Raw genomic sequence first — 21,621 nt, forward strand, 5'->3', positions numbered from 1 at the left:
AAGTTCCTGGCCCGGCCTGGCGGTAACCTTGGGGTCCTCACCGCTTCCACCCGCACCTAGGTGGGCTGTGCCAGTCGGATCTTCAGCCGGGATCACGCCTGGTAGCCGCAGGAGACGCACGGATTTCAGAAGAGGACGCCGAGGGACTGGGGGTGTAGGAACCGCGGGCGCAGAGCCGCCCAGCAGACATGTCTCTAGTGGCGGAAGCCTTCGTCTCGCAGATCGCAGGTAGCTCGCGTGGCCTCGGACTGCGAGCGGAGGCGGGGGCGGCGTGGGGCAGTCGCGGGGAACAGCGTGGAGCTTAGGGCTGCAGCTTTGCCTTTTGTGGCATTAGGTGCTGAACCCAGGCCTGGGGATAGAGGCGGGCGCGGAGTACCACCCTCATCTCACGGATGAGTAAACTGACGGGGAGACACTTAGCCAAGGTCACACCGTAGGGGCAGTAATACCGCCTTCCCTCTCGTGGGCGTACTTTGTGCTGTTGGGTCCGGAGGAGCTAGGGTGCATGGAGGAGGCCCTGAGTTCGTATGGGGGGCGTGGCCACAAGGGCCAGGTATTACAAGGCTGAGAGTGGCGGTGGCCTCGGTCGTGGGATCTGACGTTTAAGGTGATTGTCATTAATGAGTTGCCCTTGTTACCTGATGCCGTGTAAGGACCACCGAAGTTCTTGCTTCCTCTCCAAGCAACATAGTATTGCTATTTGCTAGATCTGTAGGAATCGCCGAGAAGTCTCTCGGTCTCGGTATACATTTTAGAAAAAACTTTGATTTGATGGACTGAACGTGGCTGATGTAACTAGATTTCTCTTTTTGAGTTATTTACCATAGTGAAAGAAATTAAATATTGTTGAGGAAGTGAGGAGAGTAGACATAGGTATTGTAGGTGTAGGTTGATGGGTAATAGCTAATCTTTAAATGGAGTTAATCTTAATTTCTTGCAGGATTTTCAACACGAGTAAAGAGACAGTTACCAGGATAAATAGGTACATTTGAAATAAAGTAGTATTTTGGAAATGAAAAGTACTGAATGTGTAATAAAATTTGCCAAAATGTTTTTCGTAGCACTGCATTTGTGTGAACATACATTTCTTTCTTTCTTTCTTTCTTTTTTTTTTTTTCTTTTTCACTTAAATACATTGTTTCTGGAAGAGAGAGAAGCTCTCACTAGATTATAAGCTTCATGAAAGTAGGGATCTACTTGTTTTGGCCCACATTAAATCCGGAACACCTGTTAGTTGGTGCTCAATAAATATTTGTGACCTGAATCAATGAATAATCTTGAGATTTCAAACAGTGATTATTTCTGTTTATGTTAAAAGTTAGATTGTTGACTTAGGGGTGCCTGGGTGACTCAGTGGGTTGAGCCTCTGCCTTTGGCTCAGGTCATGATCTCAGGGTTCTGGGATCAAGTCCCACATTGGGCTCCCTGCTGAGGGAGCTTCACCCCCCTCTTCACCCGCCTCTGCCTGCCTCTTCGCCTACTTGTGATCTCTCTCTCTCTGTTAAATAAATAAAATTTTAAAAAAAAGTTAGATCATTGATTTAATTTCCATTTCTGCTATGTTTAAAAAAAACAACTATTTCACCATTGTATGCTGATTTTGGTATACTGTATGCGTATGTCCCAATGTGTGATTTTTTTTTAAAGCAAAAATGATAAATGTCTTTTAAAAAACTTTTGATAAGTTTGGAATTTTATTTCAGTTAGTGAAATTTAAGAATTCCTAGGAATTTTATTTGTGTGCCATTTTGGCTATTTGTAATTTATTACTCTAGAAGGAAGCATTTAAAGATGAATAATTCAATAGGTGGTGTTGGGACATCTCCTAAGTTATAACACCATAAGAATAAATTCCAAATGAGTTGAAGATCTAGATGTAAAATAAGGACAAAACCAAATTGTAATAAAATAATTATGAGAAAATACAGGTGCTAGTTTAATCTTGTGTAGCAGAGGAGGCCTAAGCAAGACACAGAATCTAAAGTCCCTGGGAGAAAAAATTAGCAGATTTGATTGCAGAAAAATTTAAAAAGCTTTACATGATAAAACATAAGTTTCCACAAAAATTAATGAAAAAGACAACAGGATCAAGAGTAAAGGATAGGAACAAGCAATTCACAAATAGGGAAATGCAGATGGACAATGAACACATGAAAAGATGCTGTCACTAAAAGTAGACAAAGTTTTCCATTTAGTCAAATGGGCAAAAGTGAATATGAAATTTTCTAGAACTGACAAGGGTATGGGGGAAAACATCTATCCTCAAACTGCTGGTGAGTCTAAATTATTACTGCTTTTTGAGAACTTAATATTAATTAAAATACTGTCCTTTAACCAAGAAACTTTTCAGGGAATTTATCTGATAGAAATGCCATTAAAGTACCTTTATTTCTTATGCTCCACAAATAAGTGAAACCATATGATAATTGACTCTGTTTGACTTATTTCACTCAGCATAATCTCTTCCAGTCCCGTCCATGTTGATACAAAAGTTGGGTATTCATCCTTTCTGATGGAGGCGTAATACTCCATAGTATGTATGGACCACATCTTCCTTATCCATTCATCGGTTGAAGGGCATCTTGGTTCTTCCCACAGTTTGGCGACTGTGGAGCATAAGAAATAATATGGAGGACATGGGGAGATGGAGAAGAGAAGGGACTTGGGGGGAATTGGAGGGGGAGACGAACCATGAGAGACTGTGGACCCTGAAAAACAATCTGAGGGTTTTGGAGGGGCGGGGGGTGGGAGGTTGGGGGAGCCTGGTGGTGGGTATTGTGGAGGGCATGTATTTCATGGAGCAATGGTTGTGGTGCATAAACAATGAATTCTGGAACACTGAAAAGAAATTTAAAAAATAAATAAAAATTTTAAAAAATCCCAAATGGGGAAAAAAAAAAAAGAAATGTTAAAGGGAGTTCTTTAAATGAAATAGAAGGGTACTAATTAGTAACAATAAAACATTTGGAAGTATAACTTTACAGGTAAAAATAAACTTACAAGAAAGTTCAGAATAATCTAATGTAAAGGTGGTGAGTTAATCATTTGTAAGCTAGTATGAAGTCTAAAAGACAAAAATAGTAAAAAAATATAATTTGTTAAGGAATACAAAGATAAATAAGATGTATATTGTGACATCAAAAACAAAAGTTTGAGAGGATAAAAGTGTAGTTTTAGAATATGTTAAAACAGAAGTTTTAATGAATTAAAATAGACTGTTTTTATAAAAAAAACAAACAAAAAAAGAACCATTATTTAAAGCAATATATAGCAGTATTCATTATATCATTAATTTTAGTATTAAACACAGATGTTCTAAATATATGTCAAATTATAGAATGCCCACATTATTACAAATAATAGAAATGTTAAATATTTTGGCTTGAAATTTATGATTACCTTAAGTAAAAACAAGTTAAAGGATAATATATATACTGTATGAACCCATTGTTATTAAATAAACCCTATATAAACTTGTATATGTTTAAGCAAAGAAAAATAGAATATTCAACTCATTTTAACTAGTAATTTCAGAGTAATAAGGGTAGGGAGTTGGTGGAGGGTAGAGTAACTACATTTCTGAATTCAAATTGTTATAGTGAGAATATTTTACTTGTGTATTTTAAACGATTATAATTAAAAAAAAATTAAAAGATTGTATTTGGCCAAGCAGTGAAATAAGGGTTGACTAAAATAACAATTTATATGAAACATGTTTGACTTATAAGTGACTATGAGTGTGACTCAGATCAAGCAACTATGCAGAGTGTTTTATTTCTGACAGTAATTTGATTTTCTTGGAAGAGATCAACCTCAAGAGATTAGAGATTCATATTTATATAGTGCTATTATAAATACAACAAATAATTGTGAATTGGTTTTTGTAGTTGAGTGCTCTCATTTTTAGTGTATTGCTTATTATTTTTCCTTTGAGTGGTTGGAGCCAACACACTCACATTTCTTTAGAAATGTGATATTTCTTTAGAAACATTTAAAGGAGTCTTGCATCTCTCTGTGATATTCTTGAGAGCCCATCTTTTAGGAAGATTTCTCTGAACTCCCAGCTTAAGGGAACTATTTTTGTCTCGTTACTACCAGTGTATTCGCCTCCAAAATCCTGCAGTTTTTACTCCTTACTGTACCTTAGTGGCTTACTCTCTTTATCTCCACTGCTATTTCCTTAGTTCAGGACTTCATCATTTCTCACTTGGATTACTGTAGTAGTGTCTGAATTGGTTTCCACGTGTCTAGTCTGCCCTCTTTCTAATACAGTCTCCATACTGCAGGCCTCAGTGGGCTTTTGTTTATGTTATTTTATTATTATTTTTCTAAAATGCAAATGTGACTCCTCGTTTCAACGTCTTCATTAGTTCAGAACTGTCACATGGCGTATAAGATCTGTCATAAGTTAGTCCATCTCTTCAGCCTTATCTCTTGTCATTGTTAAATTCTCACTTTCCTAAACTGTAGAGTTCATCTTTGGCACATAGTGTCCTCTTTTTTTTTTTTTTTTTAATGATTTTTTTTAAAAAAAGATTTTATTTATTTATTTGACAGAGAGATCACAAGTAGGCAGAGAGGCAGGCAGAGAGAGAGGAGGAAGCAGGCTCCCTGCTGAGCAGAGAGCCCGATGTGGGGCTCAATCCCAGGACCCTGGGATCATGACCGGGCTCAATCCCAGGACCCTGGGATCATGACCTGAGCCGAAGGCAGAGGCTTTAACCCACTGAGCCACCCAGGTTCCCCACATAGTGTCCTCTTAAGGGACAAACAAGAGTTTGCACATTTTTTTTTTAAATGGTCTTTTTTTTTTTTTTTAAAGATTTTATTTATTTGTCAGAGAGAGTGAGCACAGGCAGACAGAGTGGCAGGCAGAGGCAGAGGGTGAAGCAGGCTCCCTGCTGAGCAGGGAGCCCGATGTGGGACTCGATCCCAGGACACCGGGACCATGACCTGAGCCGAAGGCAGCCGCTCAACCAACTGAGCCACCCAGGCGTCCCAAGAGTTTGCACATTTTATTTTATTTTTTATTTTTTTAAAAATATTTTATTTATTTATTTGACAGACAGAGAGCACAAGTAGGCAGAGAGGCGGGGGGAGGCAGGCTTCCTGCTGAGCAGAGAGCCCGATGCGGGGCTCGATCCCAGGACCCTGAGACCGTGACCTGAGCCGAAGGCAGAGGCTTTAACCCACTGAGCCACCCAGGCGCCCCATGTTTGCACATTTTAACCTGTAAGTCTCTCTTACATTTTTTCCTGTCAAATGAGAACTGGTTCTTTTTCTCTTTTTTTTTTCTGGTAGTAATTATGATACATGGCCATTGTAGACAATGAAGTAATCCAAAAGAATCTGAAGAATAAAACAGCAGTAACCTAAAATCTAACACCCAGATTAAGACTTTAAAGTTTCATCATCATCATTAAAACTTCGGTGAGCAGAGCCAACTTGTTCTCTGCCCCTAAATTAAAAAAAAAAAAAACACATGAATAATACAAGATGTACATACTTTTTTGTAACCTGTTTTGTGTATAACATTGAGATGTGTGTCCTTGTCTGATGGAGGTACACATCATCATTTGCAGTGGTTACATAGTATTTCATTGTAATGAAGAAAGCATAATTTATTTATCTAATCCCATTTTGGTGGGTATTTAGTGTGTTACATTAGTTCAACCAGAGGAGCAGAAATTGGAGGATCTTGAGCTCTAGCTCTAGCTTTGTATCTATGTCTCTGCACACACATGCACACACACACACACGGAATTGGCTTGTGCTGTTGCGGGGGTTGGCCAACCAAGGACCACGTCCACAGAGTAGGCAGCCAGGAAGGGGAGATCGAGGAGGAAAAGGAAGAGGAAGAGGCACATGTAGCAGGTGCTGCTTGCAGTGTATGAACTCATAGGCCCTCTGTTAAAAAAAACTTCCAACAGATTAAATCTGGCACAACCAGGATAATCTCCCTTTAGATGAATGTAAAGTCAACTCATTAGGGACTTCATTTATATCAGCAAAATCCTTCACAGCAGCATCTAAATTAGTGTTTGGATAACTGGGAGAAGGTATTTATGAGCTACAAAATGGCTGTTGCTTCTTTTGTCCTCCCAGAGCCTGCTAGAGAATGTCCCTGTAGCTCATTATAACCAGAAACAGGAGAAAGGGAATTCTGGCAGCTGTAGTTCAGTCTAGCCAAGTTGATGGATCCTAAAGCCATCCCTGGTATATATTATTTTTCTCTAATGTGAGCAGTGCTTTCATAGACATATTTGTGGATCTACTGCATAGGTTCTTTGATAAATTTCTTAAAGTGGAAGAGGATTTTGAGTTGTTTTTGTTATTTAATAATATGGAAAGGAAGGGTAAATTGTGATTTTGAATTTTCTTTTTAATTTTTGAATTAATAGCTTGGATCTTTAGATGATGATATGCTTGATTTAGAACTTTGAAGAGGGATAAAAATAATCCTGGGTATTGGATCATTAAAAAAAATTTTTTTTATGATTTTATTTATTTATTTGACAGAGAGGGACAGAGAGAGGGAACACAAGCAGGGGGAGTGGGAGAGGGAGAAGCAGGGTTCCTGCTGAGCAGGGAGCCCGATGCAGGCTCGATCCCAGAACCCTGGGATCACAACCCAAGCCGAAGGCAGACGCTTAATGACTGAGCCACCCAGGTGCTCCCAAAAAACTCATTTTATTTATTTTAATAGTAACCTATTTTTAATATTTTAATAATAACCCATTATTTATTGTCAGGGAGAGAGAGCACAAGCATGGGGAGTGGCAGAGGCAGAGAGAGAAGCAGACTCCCTGTTGAGCAAGGAGCCGGATGTGGGATCCCAAGATGCTGAGATCATGACCTGAGCCAAAGGCAGCTGCTTAACTGACTGAGCCACCCAGGCGCCCTCAAAATTTTTTATAACAGCCTGTGTATTTTAAATTTTCATTTGCTTGTGTATGTGTTTTTTTTTTAATGGCAAGGTTTTCCAGTACATTACATGAGATTTTTATTTATCTTTTTAATTTTTTACTGTCACTGGGGTATGTATCCTAGGGGAGGGTGGAATATTCCCATTTGGGTTGTGTGAGCACATGTGGAGCAGTCACTGTAGCCAAAAAGGATGGGGTACTGTGGTGGACAAGCCTGACCCCCTTGCTTATCCCTGTGCTAGGAGTGGCTCCAGGCTCTAGGGCTCCACAGGGCCTCCAGACACACACAAAAGGAGAGAGAGGTGTTGAGCATCAAACAGCAGAAATCTCCCACAGTGTCAATCACTTTTTTTTTTGTTTTGTTTTGCTTTTATTTTTAAGTATTCTCTATACCCATCATGGGGCCCAAACATCCAATCCCTGAGATCAAGAGTCACCTGGTCCTCTGACTGAGCCAGCCAGGTGCCCATCAGTCATTTCTTTCACCTTGCTTTTACACTTCTGGTGGACTGTGGAGTAAGTCAGACCTGGCTACTTACTACATATGTGATCTTTATTTTATTTGTAAAATGGCGAAGATAACTTTATATATTTTAAAGATGATGAGAAAAGATACTAGTGCTTAGCCTTGTGTCTGACACACTGTAAGCATTCCATAAGTGTTCATTAATGTCACTTTTAGCTGTTTACCTTGTTAGTTTTTCTCTTTTACCACTCCCTGATGGAGTGAGTGGTGGTCTGTTTATTAGACATTGCCAAAACGTTTTAGCCTTAAAAACTTAGCTGATAATTATCTAGTTACTGATAATAGGAGTAAGCACCCCTTTTCGAGCCACTATTCTAAATGATTTAGGTATATAATCACTAATATTAACAATTTGATCCTGTTTGATAGATATTATTCTTATTTTATGGGTGAGGAAATTGAAGCTTAGGTAATAGAACATAAAGGTTAGGAACCGGGCCATAGCAGTAAGACAAAACTGAGTTCTAAGTTCAACTCTGCCTCTTGTTCTGTGATTTTGGGCAGACTGTCTGGGCCACAGTTTCCTTATTTGTAAAAGGGGTAAGATGTTTTATAACATGTTTCATGCATCTAGTTTACTGGTACGTGGTAGTTTCTGTTACCACTTTCATTGGCTGAGAGCCTTTGAGGATGTTATATTTGTAATGTTATTCTTTTGCTATTTTGGACAACAAAAGTCCAAAAGTGTCTTTATTTCTAGTAACTCTGTACCATTTTTCTGAATGACCTTATAACTTCCCCAGTACCTTGCTATACTTGAAGCATATCAGTTAATTTCATCATACTGTAGTTGTTAATCTTTTGAAATCAGTACAATATCTGTTCTTTATTTAGAAGCTCAGTAAACTATATAAAGCATAAAAAAGAGACTTGGTATATTTCATTTATCTCATTGTGGGCATGTGGGCGCTTAATTATTTAAATTTATTAATAACATCATTCTAGGAGTAGCATTATTTTATATTATGATCTGGAAAAAATAGTTTAATGGGTTCCATGGAACCCGTTTGTAAGCATCTTGAAAGTATTATCAAAACAGGCATGTTTGGGGCACCTGGGTGGCTCAGTGGGTTAAAGCCTCTGCCTTCAGCTCAGGTCATGATCTCAGGGTCCTGGGATCGAGCCCCAAGTAGGGCTCTCTGCTCGGCAGGGGCCTGCTTCCCTTCCTCTCTCTCTGCCAGCCTCTCTACCTACTTGTGATCTCTGTCTGTCAAATGAATAAATAAAATCTTAAAAAAAAAAAAAGGCATGTTTATAACATTTTGTTTTTATATCCTCAATAAAGTATTTTTTATTTCATCTCTCTTCCATGTTAAGTACTAGGAAATGTAGACTTTATTTATTTATTAGAGAGAGAGAGAGAGAGAGATTTACTTATTTAAGAAAGAGAGAGAGCATGGGGTGGGCAAGGGTGGGGCAGAGAGAAAGGGAGAGAGAGAGAGAGAATCTTAATCATCCTTGCATTTAGCACAGAGCCCAGGTCAGGGCTCAGTCTCACAGTCCCGAGATCATGACCTGAGCCAAAATCAAGAGTCAGACATTTAACTGATGGAGCCAGCCGGGCGCTCCGGAAATGTGGACTTTAAAAGCAGTTCAGGAGGGTACCAGAAGCTCAAAGAAGTGGAAAACATAGTTTAAAAGTCCTTTGTAAAATAGAAGTGATGCTATTGCTCACATGTTTATTGAGAACGCAGAGAGTGATAGAGCTATTATATCTGATAGAGCTCTTATATCTGCATGCCTGACTATCTAATGATGATGATTGTAGCAGATAATTGAAAAAATACAATTCAGGGGGCGCCTGGGTGGCTCAGTGGGTTAAACCTCTACCTTCGGCTCAGGTCATGATCTCAGGTTGCTGGTATCGAGTCCCGCTTCTGGCTCTCTGCTCAGCGGGGAGCCTGCTTCCCTCTCTCTCTCTTGCCTGCCTCTCTGCCAACTTGTGAGCTGTCTCTGTCAAATAAATAAATAAAATCTTAAAAAAAAAAAAGAAAAAAGAAAAAATACAACGCATTCAATTCTTGTTCTTGAAAATAAAGACATATTGTTAGTTTTACTTAGTATTCTGAGGATTCTCCAGGATTGAGGAAGGCACTGAGGAATTATTGAGAAGTTACTGAACTGGCCATCACATTCAGAGAATCTTCTTTCATTTATATTTGTCATGTGGATGGTCTCATACTGTTGTGCTTAAGACTTGGCACATGTAAAGGGGATATTGAAGGGGCAGATGGAAAAGCAAAGCCAAAGATAAAATAGGTTCTACTTCAGAGTAAAGGCAAAGTACAATTTATTGAGAGCAGTGTGGCTTATTTTATTTTATCATACTTAAATTCGTGAATAGGTTGGAAACTGAATTCTCAGAGGCAGCGTTTTGTTGCCTTTTAAAAAACTGATATGGATGCCTTTTAAAAAACTTTCAAATCAGAAAAATTTGAAAGTTTCTGATCTTGAAGTAGTCCATAGTTAATCATAATGTGAGTTTTAATTTTCTTATATGCTTTATTAACACTCCATACTCTGAAATGACATGATTTTTAGCTTTTAATGTAAAAGATTTGGTGATGGGTATCCCATAAAGATTTGCTAGTCTTATTTCTGTGAAGACTTTTGAGTTACTAACATTAGCTCAAGCCTTCCATATTTGAGTGAAAATTGAAAGAAAATATCATCAAACTTATTTAACATTTTTCAAACGTTTTTGAAATTTCTTGATAAGCAGTTATCAGATGGACTGAAGATACCAAATGGAGATGAGCTATTAAATTCAGTCTTCTCATTTTTTGTTCAAAGACAGAAATTATAATATTCAGCAAATGCAGTTACAGACATTTATGTGTAGAAGTATTTGCCTTGCCAGTAAGAGAAATGCACGTTTTAATTTTTTATTGCTTTGTAAATGATCCCTCTATTCTTGAACACTCTTCTTATTTTTGTACGCTCTATAAATGAATCATGGTTTTGAACTTTTCTACATCAGTAATAAAAATGAAATTTGATTGGTTAGTGATAAAGAGGTTTCTTTTCATAAAAACAATCATTTTGTCATGGCAATTCCCATTAACTGTAACTGCGTTAGCAAAATAGAAACCGTAAAAAGCATTTCATTGTACTTATACACTTAGCTGTGTTTTTGTGCTGATTATATATTTTTGTCTTTAAGATTTAAAAGCCAAAGAAATTTCTTCATGACTTAATCCACATTTGGATTTTCAAAAAAGTTTGTTGGTTATATGTATTCCAGGGGATAAGTATCCTTAGATATTGTCTTGGACTTGGCCCCATGTCATATTCTATTACCTGGACAAACTAGAACACTGACTAGAACTTCATACAAATAAATTATATCACTTGTTAGACAGGAAGAGGGGCTTAATTATTCCAGCATTTATTTCTGTAAGCTAATATTGGCAGCTGATGCTTTAATGATTTGACCTCTTGTTGACCTCCTTTTCTTTTGATCATTAGTCTTTACATTATAGGGGAATGTTTTGGCATCATGAATGATAAGCTTCTGATTTTTTTATTTAATAAATTTGAAAAAGATATGTGTTAGTGAGAATGTAAAAATAAAAGCTACTTACTTTTTTTCATTAGACATTTTTATAATTGTAAATTTTTTTTTAAGATTTTATTTATTTACTTGACAGACAGAGATCACAAGTAGGCAGAGAGGCAGGCAGAGAGAGAAAGGGGGAAGCAGGCTCCCTGCTGAGCAGAGAGCTGAAAACGGGGCTCGGACCCAGGACCCTGAGACCATGACCTGAACTGAAGGCAGAGGCTTAACCCTCTGAGCCACTGAGGCACCCCATAATTGTAATTTTTACTGTCCATCAGTTTAACATCCTAGTTTGGCTAGTGGATGAGAACTGGTGATATAATGTTAACTATTTATGTGGTAATTTATATTTATTTCTTAGTTGAAACTGTAAATTCTTTTTTTTTTTTTTTTGAGATTGTGAATTATTCTTTTTTCTTGCTTGAGAGAGAGAGAGAAAGCAAGCACAAGCAGGTGGGGGGAAGGATAGAGGGAAAGGGAGAAGTAGACTCCCCACTGAGCAGGAAGCCCGACCTACCGGGGCTGGATGCCAGGACCCCAAGATCATGACCTGAGCTGAAAGCAGATGCTTAACTGACTGAGCCACTTGTGAATTAGTGTTGATGTATTTTCTTCTCAGACAGATTTCTTCTTGTCATATATACTTGTACTGATTTTCCATACTGTCATTTTGTGGCTATTTGGAGAAGGTAAAATAATTTTGATATTAAATATTTCAAAAGGGAGACAATGTTCTAGAAATGATAGAGTGCAATTTAAGGGCATGTGTAAATTATTTCATTATTTACTGTTTTGGATTATCTTTGTATCATAGGTAAATGGCTTTACTGGTCTGCTTTTTAGAAAAAGATTATAGAAAGCTTTGAGTTTAGCCAGCATAATTACATCATTTTTTTTCTTGGATTCTTTTTTCCCCTCATTTCCTGAATAATGTAGCAACTACCAACAGAACAGAGTTTCTGATGGAGGTAAGCCATTATAGTCACTGGGTTCCAAATTCTGGGGACTGGAGGTCAGGGAGCCATGATGTGGTCAGGAAGTTGGAGAGTGAGATTTCAGGAAGGTATATTTCCTTCTAGAGGGAGGGTGGAAATGTCAAAATCTATGCCTGAAGCAGTAAATGGAATTTATAAATATAACATGGTCAGGAGTCAGTTTGGTAGCTGATTTAGATGGAATTCTGAGGCTTTAGTCAAATGGTTTAATATTTAATTCTGTCTTTAATGAAAGATCTGTGACTAACAGTAACTGTCCAAACTCTAACTGTTCAGTTACTATTGTAGTATACAGATCACACCGTGACTTAGGGATGTATAACAGCCATTTTATTATGTTTATGGATCCTGTGGGTTAGTTCAGACAGATCACAGGAGAGATGGCTTGCTTCTACTTCACAATGTCTGGATCCTCACCTGAAAAGACTCTAAGGCTAGGGATCCAACAATTGAGGGCTGGAAACATCTGGAAGCATCTTCACTCGCACGTCTAAGAATTGCTGACAAAGAACTCAGCTATGGTTCTCTTCTAGAATATTTATATATGGCCTTTCCATGTGGCCTGGGCTTCTTGGAGCCTAGGAGCCTCAGCGTAGTCAGACATTTTACTTAGTGCTCCAAAGGCATGTGTTCAAGCTACCAAAGGAGAAGATACATCACCTTTTATGACCTTGCCTTGGAAGTCTTGAAGCATCACTTCTGCCGTATTCTGTTGGTCACAACAGAGTTACAAGTCTGCCCAGATTCAAGGGGAGGGGATTTAACTTCACCTCTTAATGGGCGGATGGGGTAGGTGGGGTGTTGGTGAGGTTCTAGAAGAACTTGTAGGACAGGTTATATTGTTGTGGCCATTTTTAAGAATGTAATATGCCACAGTGGACAAGGTAGTAATATACTGGTGCAGAGGGGTCACCTGAGTCTGTTTTAATTACATCTGGAAATGGAGTAGTCCCGTTTACATAGGTTCTAAACAAAATGGGGTGGATGAGAGGTGGGTGTAGGTAGAATGGTGTGTAAAGGTGGTAGGGTGTTACTGCACATTACAATATATTATCTGTGGAGCTCTCTAAAACAAACCATGCCTGGGGCTGCCTGGGTGGCTCAGTGGGTTAAGCCTCTGCCTTTAGCTCAGGTCATGATCTCAGGGTCATGGGATCGAGTCCCGCATCGGGCTCTCTGCTAGGCAGGGAGCCTGCTTCCTCCTCTCTCTCTACTTGTGATCTCTCTCTGTCAAATAAATAAAATCTTTAAAAAAAAAAAAAGCCTGTATTGTAAGGCATTTCTCAAACCTCATGCACGCACTTGCACACCTTTTTTCTCACCAAAAGCCTGTTACATGTGAAGGTTGAGGGCAGCTCTAGGACAAGCATATATATATATATATATATATATATATATATATATATATATATACTTGTATATATATATTATATACATATATTTTTGTATATATATATTTTAGATTTTAAAAAAAAATTTATTTGACAGAGAGAGAGATCACAAGTAGGCAGAGAGGAGGCAGGCAGATAGAGAGGGGGAAGCAGGCTCCCTCCTGAACAGAGAGCCTGATGTGGGGCTCGATCCCAGGACCCTGAGATCATGACCTGAACTGAAGGTAGAGGCTTAACCCACTGAGCCACCCAGGTGCCCTAGGACAAGTATATTTTTAAAACACTCCATAGATGATTGGGCTGTGCACCTCTTGTTAGGAACCATTAAACAATTTGGAGAGGAAGTGAGTTTATGAGTTTCCACTGTTGAATTTAGTACATATTATTGAGATATTATCATTCCTTAATTTGCTTTGATGGTTTTATTTCCAGAGTTACAGCAATTTTTTGTGGTCAGATATCTTTCAGGCTTTAGATAGCAAAAGACCTACTTGATTTCCTACAGAATATATTTATTTGTTGATTACCTAATATGTGCTAGGTCCTCTGCTAGGTGCTGTAGAAGAGTAAAACAATTCTTGCCTTTGATGAACTTACATTCTTTGGTAGGGCACATCCATTGAAATGGATAATTTCAATATAAAGTGGTGTATTTAATAGAAATGGTAATTTAGGAAGTCTTTACTGAGCATGTTTTGTCCCTTCTCAAACTGAATTGGTTGTTAGATTTTTAGTAAACATCTCAGCTCTTCTCCCTGCCCCTCACCTTCTCTCTGGCCCACTTCTGATTATATTTTGGACCAGTTCAGATTTTATCTCTTCTTGTGCATTCTTTCTTGTCTTCCTCAGGCAGGATGTGTACTTTTGGTTTGACACTAATGTTAATAGTAATTATTGATATATTCTGTAAGCTAGAAACTGTATAAGGCACTTACATGATTTATCAAATTTTATTCTTCCAACAGCCTTACAAGGTAGGTAATATTTCCCCTTTTCACAGGTGAAGTAATTGAGCAAGAGTAGGTTAAGCAACTTGGTTAAGATCACTCCAATAATAAGCTGTAGAGTTGGGAGGAGAACTCATATGTCTGACTTTAAGACCTGTGTTTTTCCCTACACTAACTATATTCGTTACTGCAATTTTTAAAAAAGATTTTATTTATTGTAGCAGTGGAGAGAGAGAGAGAGCATGTATCTGTGCACATGGGGAAGGGGAGTGGAGGGGTGAAGGGGGAGAGAGAGGGAGACAAGTGACTCTGAGCTGAGCGACTCTGAGCGTTGAGCCTGTCACGGGACTTGATCTCAGAACCCTGAGATCATGACCTGAGCTTAAACCAAGGGTTGAATGCTTAACGGACTGAGCCAATCAGGTGCCCTCACTTATCTATTCTAAGTGGTTATATGTATCTCAGTCACTTGTTCTTCTCTCCCCAACCCCTTCTCGATGCTCTGTTTCCCCTTACCCACTCAACAAAGTTAGATCCTAGACAGCAGTGATAGTTTTATGTTCATATTTGTCTTTTCATCATATTTTGGTAGTTTGGTAGTTTATAAAAACCTATGTTTGTTTAGTTAAATGCATTTAATATATATTTTCCCTGTCTGGGGATTTTCTATCTCTGCACTCTTATTCATGAAGAGATTCTGTGATGGTTGGGCTATGTTATCTTTTTTCTTGGGTTTTGTTTGTTTGTTTGTTTGCTTGTTTTTGTTTTGGGGGAATCTTGCAGTTTTGCCAAGATTTTAGAAGGTATAATGACACATTAAATCCTCTGTAAGATCATTTGTTTCATAGCTATCTGAAAGGAGTGAGGGAGGAGGAATGGAAAGGGGTTGGAAAGGAATGGTTACCTAGCTTGATGTGAGAGACTGAGTATATGGAGAGTACTGAGAGTAGTAAGCACATAGTAGATATTTAAAAACATAGGTGCTATTACTACAGTGATTGTGTTTGATTTAAAGTAGTGGGAGAATTGTTCTTTAGTTTGAGGGACATCTATTTTCCATTTTCTAGGATTAGATTTGGGGAACTATTATACCTTGAATATTAACATTGTTAACATTGTTGAGGTCTGATACCTGTGTGGGGTTGTTTGTCTTCTCTGATTTTTTTGGGGGGGGGCAGAAATTGCACTTTTCATCATAACCAGCTGTTTTTGTGTAGTTCTGCTATTGGTCTCATACTCATCTCCATTTCTGAGAAAAGTTCAGACATGGTGTCAGTGCTTCTTCTTTATGAATTTCAGATTACCATTTTTTAGAAGAGAATTCAAATTTTGAGTCCTGGCTACCAAGTTCATATCTATTCATAATCACACGTAGTTGGCCTGCTTTCTATTGGAAATTAATGAAAAATGGCTGATTATTTTTATAATGTGACAAAGTCTAAACATGACCATTTGAGAAGATGATGTGTACTTACTAAGAAAGGATGTAAGGTTTTAAATTTAACTTTAGCCTCAGTTATTGGCTTGTTGCTGTGAATTAGTTTTCTTGACCCTAGTTAACCTCCAGAAGTTTGTTAGTTTTATGAAATTGATCCTTGAATGCCATTTTGAAATTGATTTCCAGTTTCACATAGATAGGTTTAGGATGGCTCATGTCAAGCCTCATAATGACTAACTTAATTTTACTTTCCTTATTGATTACCTCTAATGGGAAAACTATCATTTAACCACTTTGATTCCAAAAAAAGTGAGGCCTTCATTCATTAATCTTAAAGGCTTACTCTGGAGCACTATAAAATTGCAACATGCCACTAAGTCATGCTTTAAAACATGGCTTTAAGCCATATGTGCAAATATTTAAGTAGAATAAGATGGACAAAAATCTTCTTGAATAAATTAAACCACACAGGCCCTCACTACCACATTCTCTGAGGCAAATGAATGAAAGCGGTGAAAAGAACTTAAATCTTCTATCAGGTATATTCTTTGTCCCAACGATAGTCTTTTTTTGCGGTACTTACAGACCATCTGCTTCAGATTTACGGGAGTGCTTGTGGTGTGTTTGGATTCTTGGTCCTCATCTCTACAGTATCAGAATCTCAGAGTTTAGAATTTGATGGAAATACATAACTTTATGAAGTTCCATAGATGATTCTTATTAAGGGTTGAGAACTACTGTTGTAGGATGATTATAATTAATTCTAATAATTAATTATTATTGATTTGTTTATTTCTGTAAGAGGTTTATTTTTTTAATTTTTAAAAAAAAATATTATTTGTTTATTTGACAGACAGAGATCACAAGTGGGGGGGCAGGCAGAGAGAGAGGAGGGAAGCAGGCTCCCCACTGAGCAGAGAGCCCCATGCAGGGCTCCATCCCAGGACCCTGGGATCATGACTTGAGCCGAAGGCAGAGGCTCAACCCATTGAGCCACCCAGGTGCCCCTGTGTAAGAGGTTTAAATGTGTAAGAGGTTAGCTGGTGACAGCTGTGTGTTCACTGACTGGAGCCAGCCTACCTTGGGTCAGATCCTGGCTCTTGTTACTTACTAATACTTACTAACACTGTGACTTATGCAAATTCCTTATGCTTGTGCCGCCGTTTTCTTACTGTAAAATAGGCATAATAATAATAGTGTCTACCTCATAAAGTTGTGAAATAGTTAACATGTCAAGCACTTAAGTGCACAATAAACACAGTAAGAGAGCTTAAATTTTCTATTTACCTCAACTTTATTGAGGTATAGTTAACATATGCTTTTAAAGTATATAATTCAGCGATTTTTTAGGATATTTACAGAGTTGTGATTATTACCACAAATTGTAGAACATTTCCATCACTCCAAAAAGAAGTTCCTTGCCCAGTCACTTACAGTCACTTCTATTCCCAGCCTGAAACAACTGTTACTCTACTTTCTATCTTTGTAGATTTGTGTATTCTGAATATGCCATATAAATGGAATAATTGTTTTCCTTAGTGACTGGCTTCTTTCACCGAGCCTAATGCTTTTGAAGTTCATCCCTGTTATAGCATGTATCAGTAGTTGGTTCTTTTTATTCTGTTGTATGGATATACCACATTTTGTTCATTCATTCATCAATAGTTGGTCATTTGGGTTGTTTCCACTTCTTGACTTTTGTTAAAAATGCTGGTATGAACATTCATGTACAAGTCTTCCCATGGATATATGTTTTTTTCATACTGTACTCCTGCGTGAATACCTAGTAGAATTGCTGAGTCATATGGTAATTCTGTGTTTAACATTTTGAGAAACTGCCAGACTTTTTATATTCCTCCCAGCAGTGTGTGAGTTCCAAATTCTCTACATCTTTTAAACACTTTTTATTTTCTGTCTTGTTGATGATAGCCATTCTGTGGGTATGAAGTAGTATCTCATTATTGTAATTTTGACTTACATTTGACTAATGATATTAGACTTACATTGACTAATGACTAGTGATATTGAGTATGTTTTCATGTGCTTGTTGGTTATTCATAGATCTCCTTTGGAGAAAAGTCTGTTCAAATCCTATGCTTATTAAAAATTGTGTTATTTGTCTTTAATTATTGAGTTGTAATAGTTTTTTCTGTATTCTGGGTATAAGATTTATGAGTCTTGGGGAATCTCAGCTGTTATCACTGTCGTCACCATTATCGTTGTCTACCTAGATAGAAGTTTAGGTAGTGTTTGACCAGAAGGAGATAGATTCTCATTATTTTCTAGTTTCATTCAGGGCCTAACGTTGTGAGGGGGAACGTCCTGCCCTCTGCTAGTTTTCTTGAATTTTCAATTTGTTAGCTTTCTATCTTCCGCTTTCTGAGTGGCAGGTTATTAGAACTCATTTGCCTTGCATAGTCATTCTACTCTATCATGCATTTATGTACTCTCACTTGGGGTCATTTTAATTGCCCCTATAAAAGGGATCCCAGAGTGTTCCTTAGCCCCTTCCACCAGGTGAGAACTGAAGTCAGAAGTCAGAGACTCACAAGAGGGCCTTCACCAGAGCCTGACCATGCTGGCATCCTGATCTCAGACTTCCAGCCTCCCAACTGTGAGAAAGAAATTTCTGTTGTTTGTAAGCCACCCAGTCTGTGTATTTTATTATTGCAGCCCAAACGAACTAAGACAGTAGTCTTATCACCACTTACAGAAAGCTTACCTGCCAGTGTTTTTAAGTTTATGGAAGTGGCACCATGACATTACACCTCAGTTCTCCAACGTGAGCCATTTTCTGACATGAACATTGATATCGGACTATTGAGGTGATGGGAGAATGGTTTTAAACTGTTTGTGGGAAGAGTCACTTCCTGCTTATACATTCTGTGTAATATCTTTAAACATCCCCTATGAAACAGTAGCTCAGGGGACATTGCTATTTAATACTTTCTTGGTCTGTATTTTCTTGGATACAGTGTTATCTTTGAATTGTACTATAGTCTGCAGATTGAATTGCTTTAAATCTAGCACATAGTTCTTAAAATTCTAGTTTTGATAAAGTCCCATGTCATCATACTGAAAGTCTAGACATCTTAGAAATCCATTTTATTTTTTTTTATTTTTTATTTTTTTAAAGATTTTTATATGTTTATTTGACAGAGAGAGATCACAAGTAGACAGAGAGGCAGGCAGAGAGAGAGAGAGAGAGGGAAGCAGGCTCCCTGCTCAGCAGAGAGCCCGATGCGGGACTCGATCCCAGGACCCTGAGATCATGACCTGAGCTGAAGGCAGTGGCTTAACCCACTGAGCCACCCAGGCGCCCTAGAAATCCATTTTAAACGAAAGCTTTATATCATAACTGCCTAAAACTTGATAGGTGTCTGTGTTGATGTCATGGAGATCATCAGCATAGTAATTATGTCAAACTAGTACACTTATTTCCTTCTTTTCTCTTTGTGTTTTGCAGTAACTTGCTCGTGTTTGTGAGCTGCCAAATGCTTTTGGAATATTTTGTTATCTCAGTAGTATTGCATTTATACCTTTGGCAGAAAGCCATCCAAATTTGGGGTTAGGTTATACATGTTTCTTACTCCATTTGTATAACACTGTCTAAATAGTCTTAGGAAACTGAAGAGATGACATCTATGAGCTTTTGGAATGTAGTTGCCTAAGGATACACTGGCTCTGACTTCATTAGTGCACAAATGATAGGGTTGTGTAGAGTTATTATAGCATTAATCAATTTGATGGATTGGAAATATGACAGTACTGAAGCAGCATGTAATATTAGTGCCTATTATTCTACAAATTATGTCTTCACCTACATTCATATGCCAGAAGAGTCATGTTGTGCATTAAGAATGCAGAACTTAAAAAACAACAACAGAGGGCACTTCTTTCCATGGCCCTTCTCTTGTCCTCTTAGATTAGATCATCAAGAAATAGACTTTGGAATTAGACTTGTTTATTAGGTCATAGCACTTTCATACTATAGAATACTCTGTATTGAATGGCATAGATAGGTTATCTGCCCCTCCAATGACCGAATTTGATACTTGAAAGAATATTGCAGGTAAAATGTAGCATGTTTAGCATGTGTAGAGACGTAGGCCTATATATATGTGAATTTATGGGCCACTAGTTATTTCTCTATAAGTTATAATGGACTAGTAGTTTTTTTGTTGTTGTTGTTATATTGTATTGGTTAGTAAAACTTAAAAATAGTGAGTACCTTAAAGATAATTAAATGAGAAGCAAATATGCATTTTGGGGGGCTGTGGGTAATATTTTACCCTGTGTGCATTTCCAACACTAATTTATTTATTTATGCTTTAATTTATTTTATCTTACAGCTTTCAAAAGTCAAATTTTTAATTTAAAAATTTTAATTTTAATATTTTTAATTTTATTTATTTTATTTTAAAAAAAGATTTACCCATTTATTTGAGAGAGAGAGAGAGAGTGTGTGTGTGTGTACACACTCAGTAGGGGGAAGGATGGGGGAGAGAACCTTCAGGCAGACTCCCTGTTGAATGCAGAGCCCCACATGGGGCTCCATCTCATGATCCATGAGATCATGATCTGAGCCCAAGCCAAGAGTCAGACACTTAACCGAATGAGCTACCCAGGCACCCCCCCCCCTTTTTTAGCTTTGTTCTTCTCCAGCTTAAAGATGAGTGGAGAAAAATGTCTTTGAAAATTTAAAAATACTCATTTGGATGAAAAAACTCCTGTTCCACTGAAGACTGAAAATTTAGGAGGCATCTCCTTTGCTTCTGGTAAAAAGACACTAAATGTAAAATAACCATGGCAATTTTGCCTTTGCAGAATTGGAAAATAGTTTTGTAAAAGGCTAAGTAGGTGGCTAAGTAGGTAAGACAACAGAGTTTGTCAGATAGAAACTTAGCTATGAGGTGCTCTGAGATTTATTTCTAGATGTTCTTTTATTTATATCTATAAAATAGGAATTTTTTTAAATAAAAATAATAAAAAGTTTCATGGGTCTTTTGCTAAGGAATGAGAAGCCATTCTAATTTGAGATAATGGATTAATGTGTGTCACTAAGTACCTTAGAGTAAGTTATGGTTGTGTTATGAATATGGTGTAGTAGTTTCTTATTATGAAAGAGTTTCTGAAAGGTGGGTTGTTTTACTTTGAAACTCTTGAAATAAAGATATTAGCTTTAAATGATACTTAAACAAAAAATTAAATCTAACTTAATTTGTATTTCATATTTTAGCATGTATTACTGTAAATGCCACATTCAGTTTGGAGCAGTTGGGAAGCCAAGTCTTTAATAAATAATCTCAGGACCATAGGATTTTTCACATTCTAAGGACTTATTGTTTAGAACGAGAGATAAGATATTGACATAATAATAGAATAGAGTAGAAAGTAATATATGATATAAGACAAGTACAAACTGCTATGGACAGTATAGATAAAAAAGAAATTAGATTTGTTCAGTTCAAAAGCCTTCTTGATGTAGGTGGCATTTAACCTTGGTGTTGAAAAAGGTATAGGATTTGGGTATGTGGTGGTGCCTGGAGTATTCTGGACAGACGGGAAGAAGTTCAGCAAAGTCACAAAGGTGAGAAAGCATGAAGTATGTAGGGGAAATTTTAGGTAGGATAGGAGGGTCTTGTTGTATCCTCCCCCTCCCTCCATTAATTTGTGTGTGTTCTTTCCAACCTTTTCTCATTGTCAAAAAAGATGATTTCACTAGAATAGAGGAGGACTCATCTTTGTTTAAGGGTGTGTGAACGGCTGGGTTCCCTGCTAAAATGTCAGATAAGTAGTTATTTAATTAGAGCAGTGTTTTTCAAAGTGGAGTGGGGTG

The 21,621-nt window shown here is 37.6% G+C and overlaps 1 protein-coding gene across 2 annotated transcripts in view; it reads left to right on the plus strand.

Annotated features, from left to right (window-relative positions):
* The first annotated feature begins 10 nt into the window (after nt 1–10).
* Nucleotides 11–21,621, plus strand: part of LOC111144877 (metaxin 2) — a 68,862-nt gene continuing 47,251 nt past the window's right edge. Inside the window, exons 1-2 of one of the 2 annotated variants that reach the window (XM_022499460.1) lie at nt 175–228; nt 941–982. Coding sequence is in view for 1 of the 2 variants with exons in the window: in XM_022499451.1 (XP_022355159.1) it covers nt 189–228 (40 nt within the window). In the remaining variant the exon portion in view is untranslated. Of the gene's footprint in view, nt 229–940; nt 983–21,621 lie in introns of both variants that reach the window. The other variant, XM_022499451.1, reaches the window with a different exon arrangement.

This window comes from Enhydra lutris, unplaced genomic scaffold (assembly GCF_002288905.1).
Source record: "Enhydra lutris kenyoni isolate GAN:26980312 unplaced genomic scaffold, ASM228890v2 scaffoldscaffold1, whole genome shotgun sequence".
NCBI classification, from domain to species: Eukaryota; Metazoa; Chordata; class Mammalia; order Carnivora; family Mustelidae; genus Enhydra; species Enhydra lutris.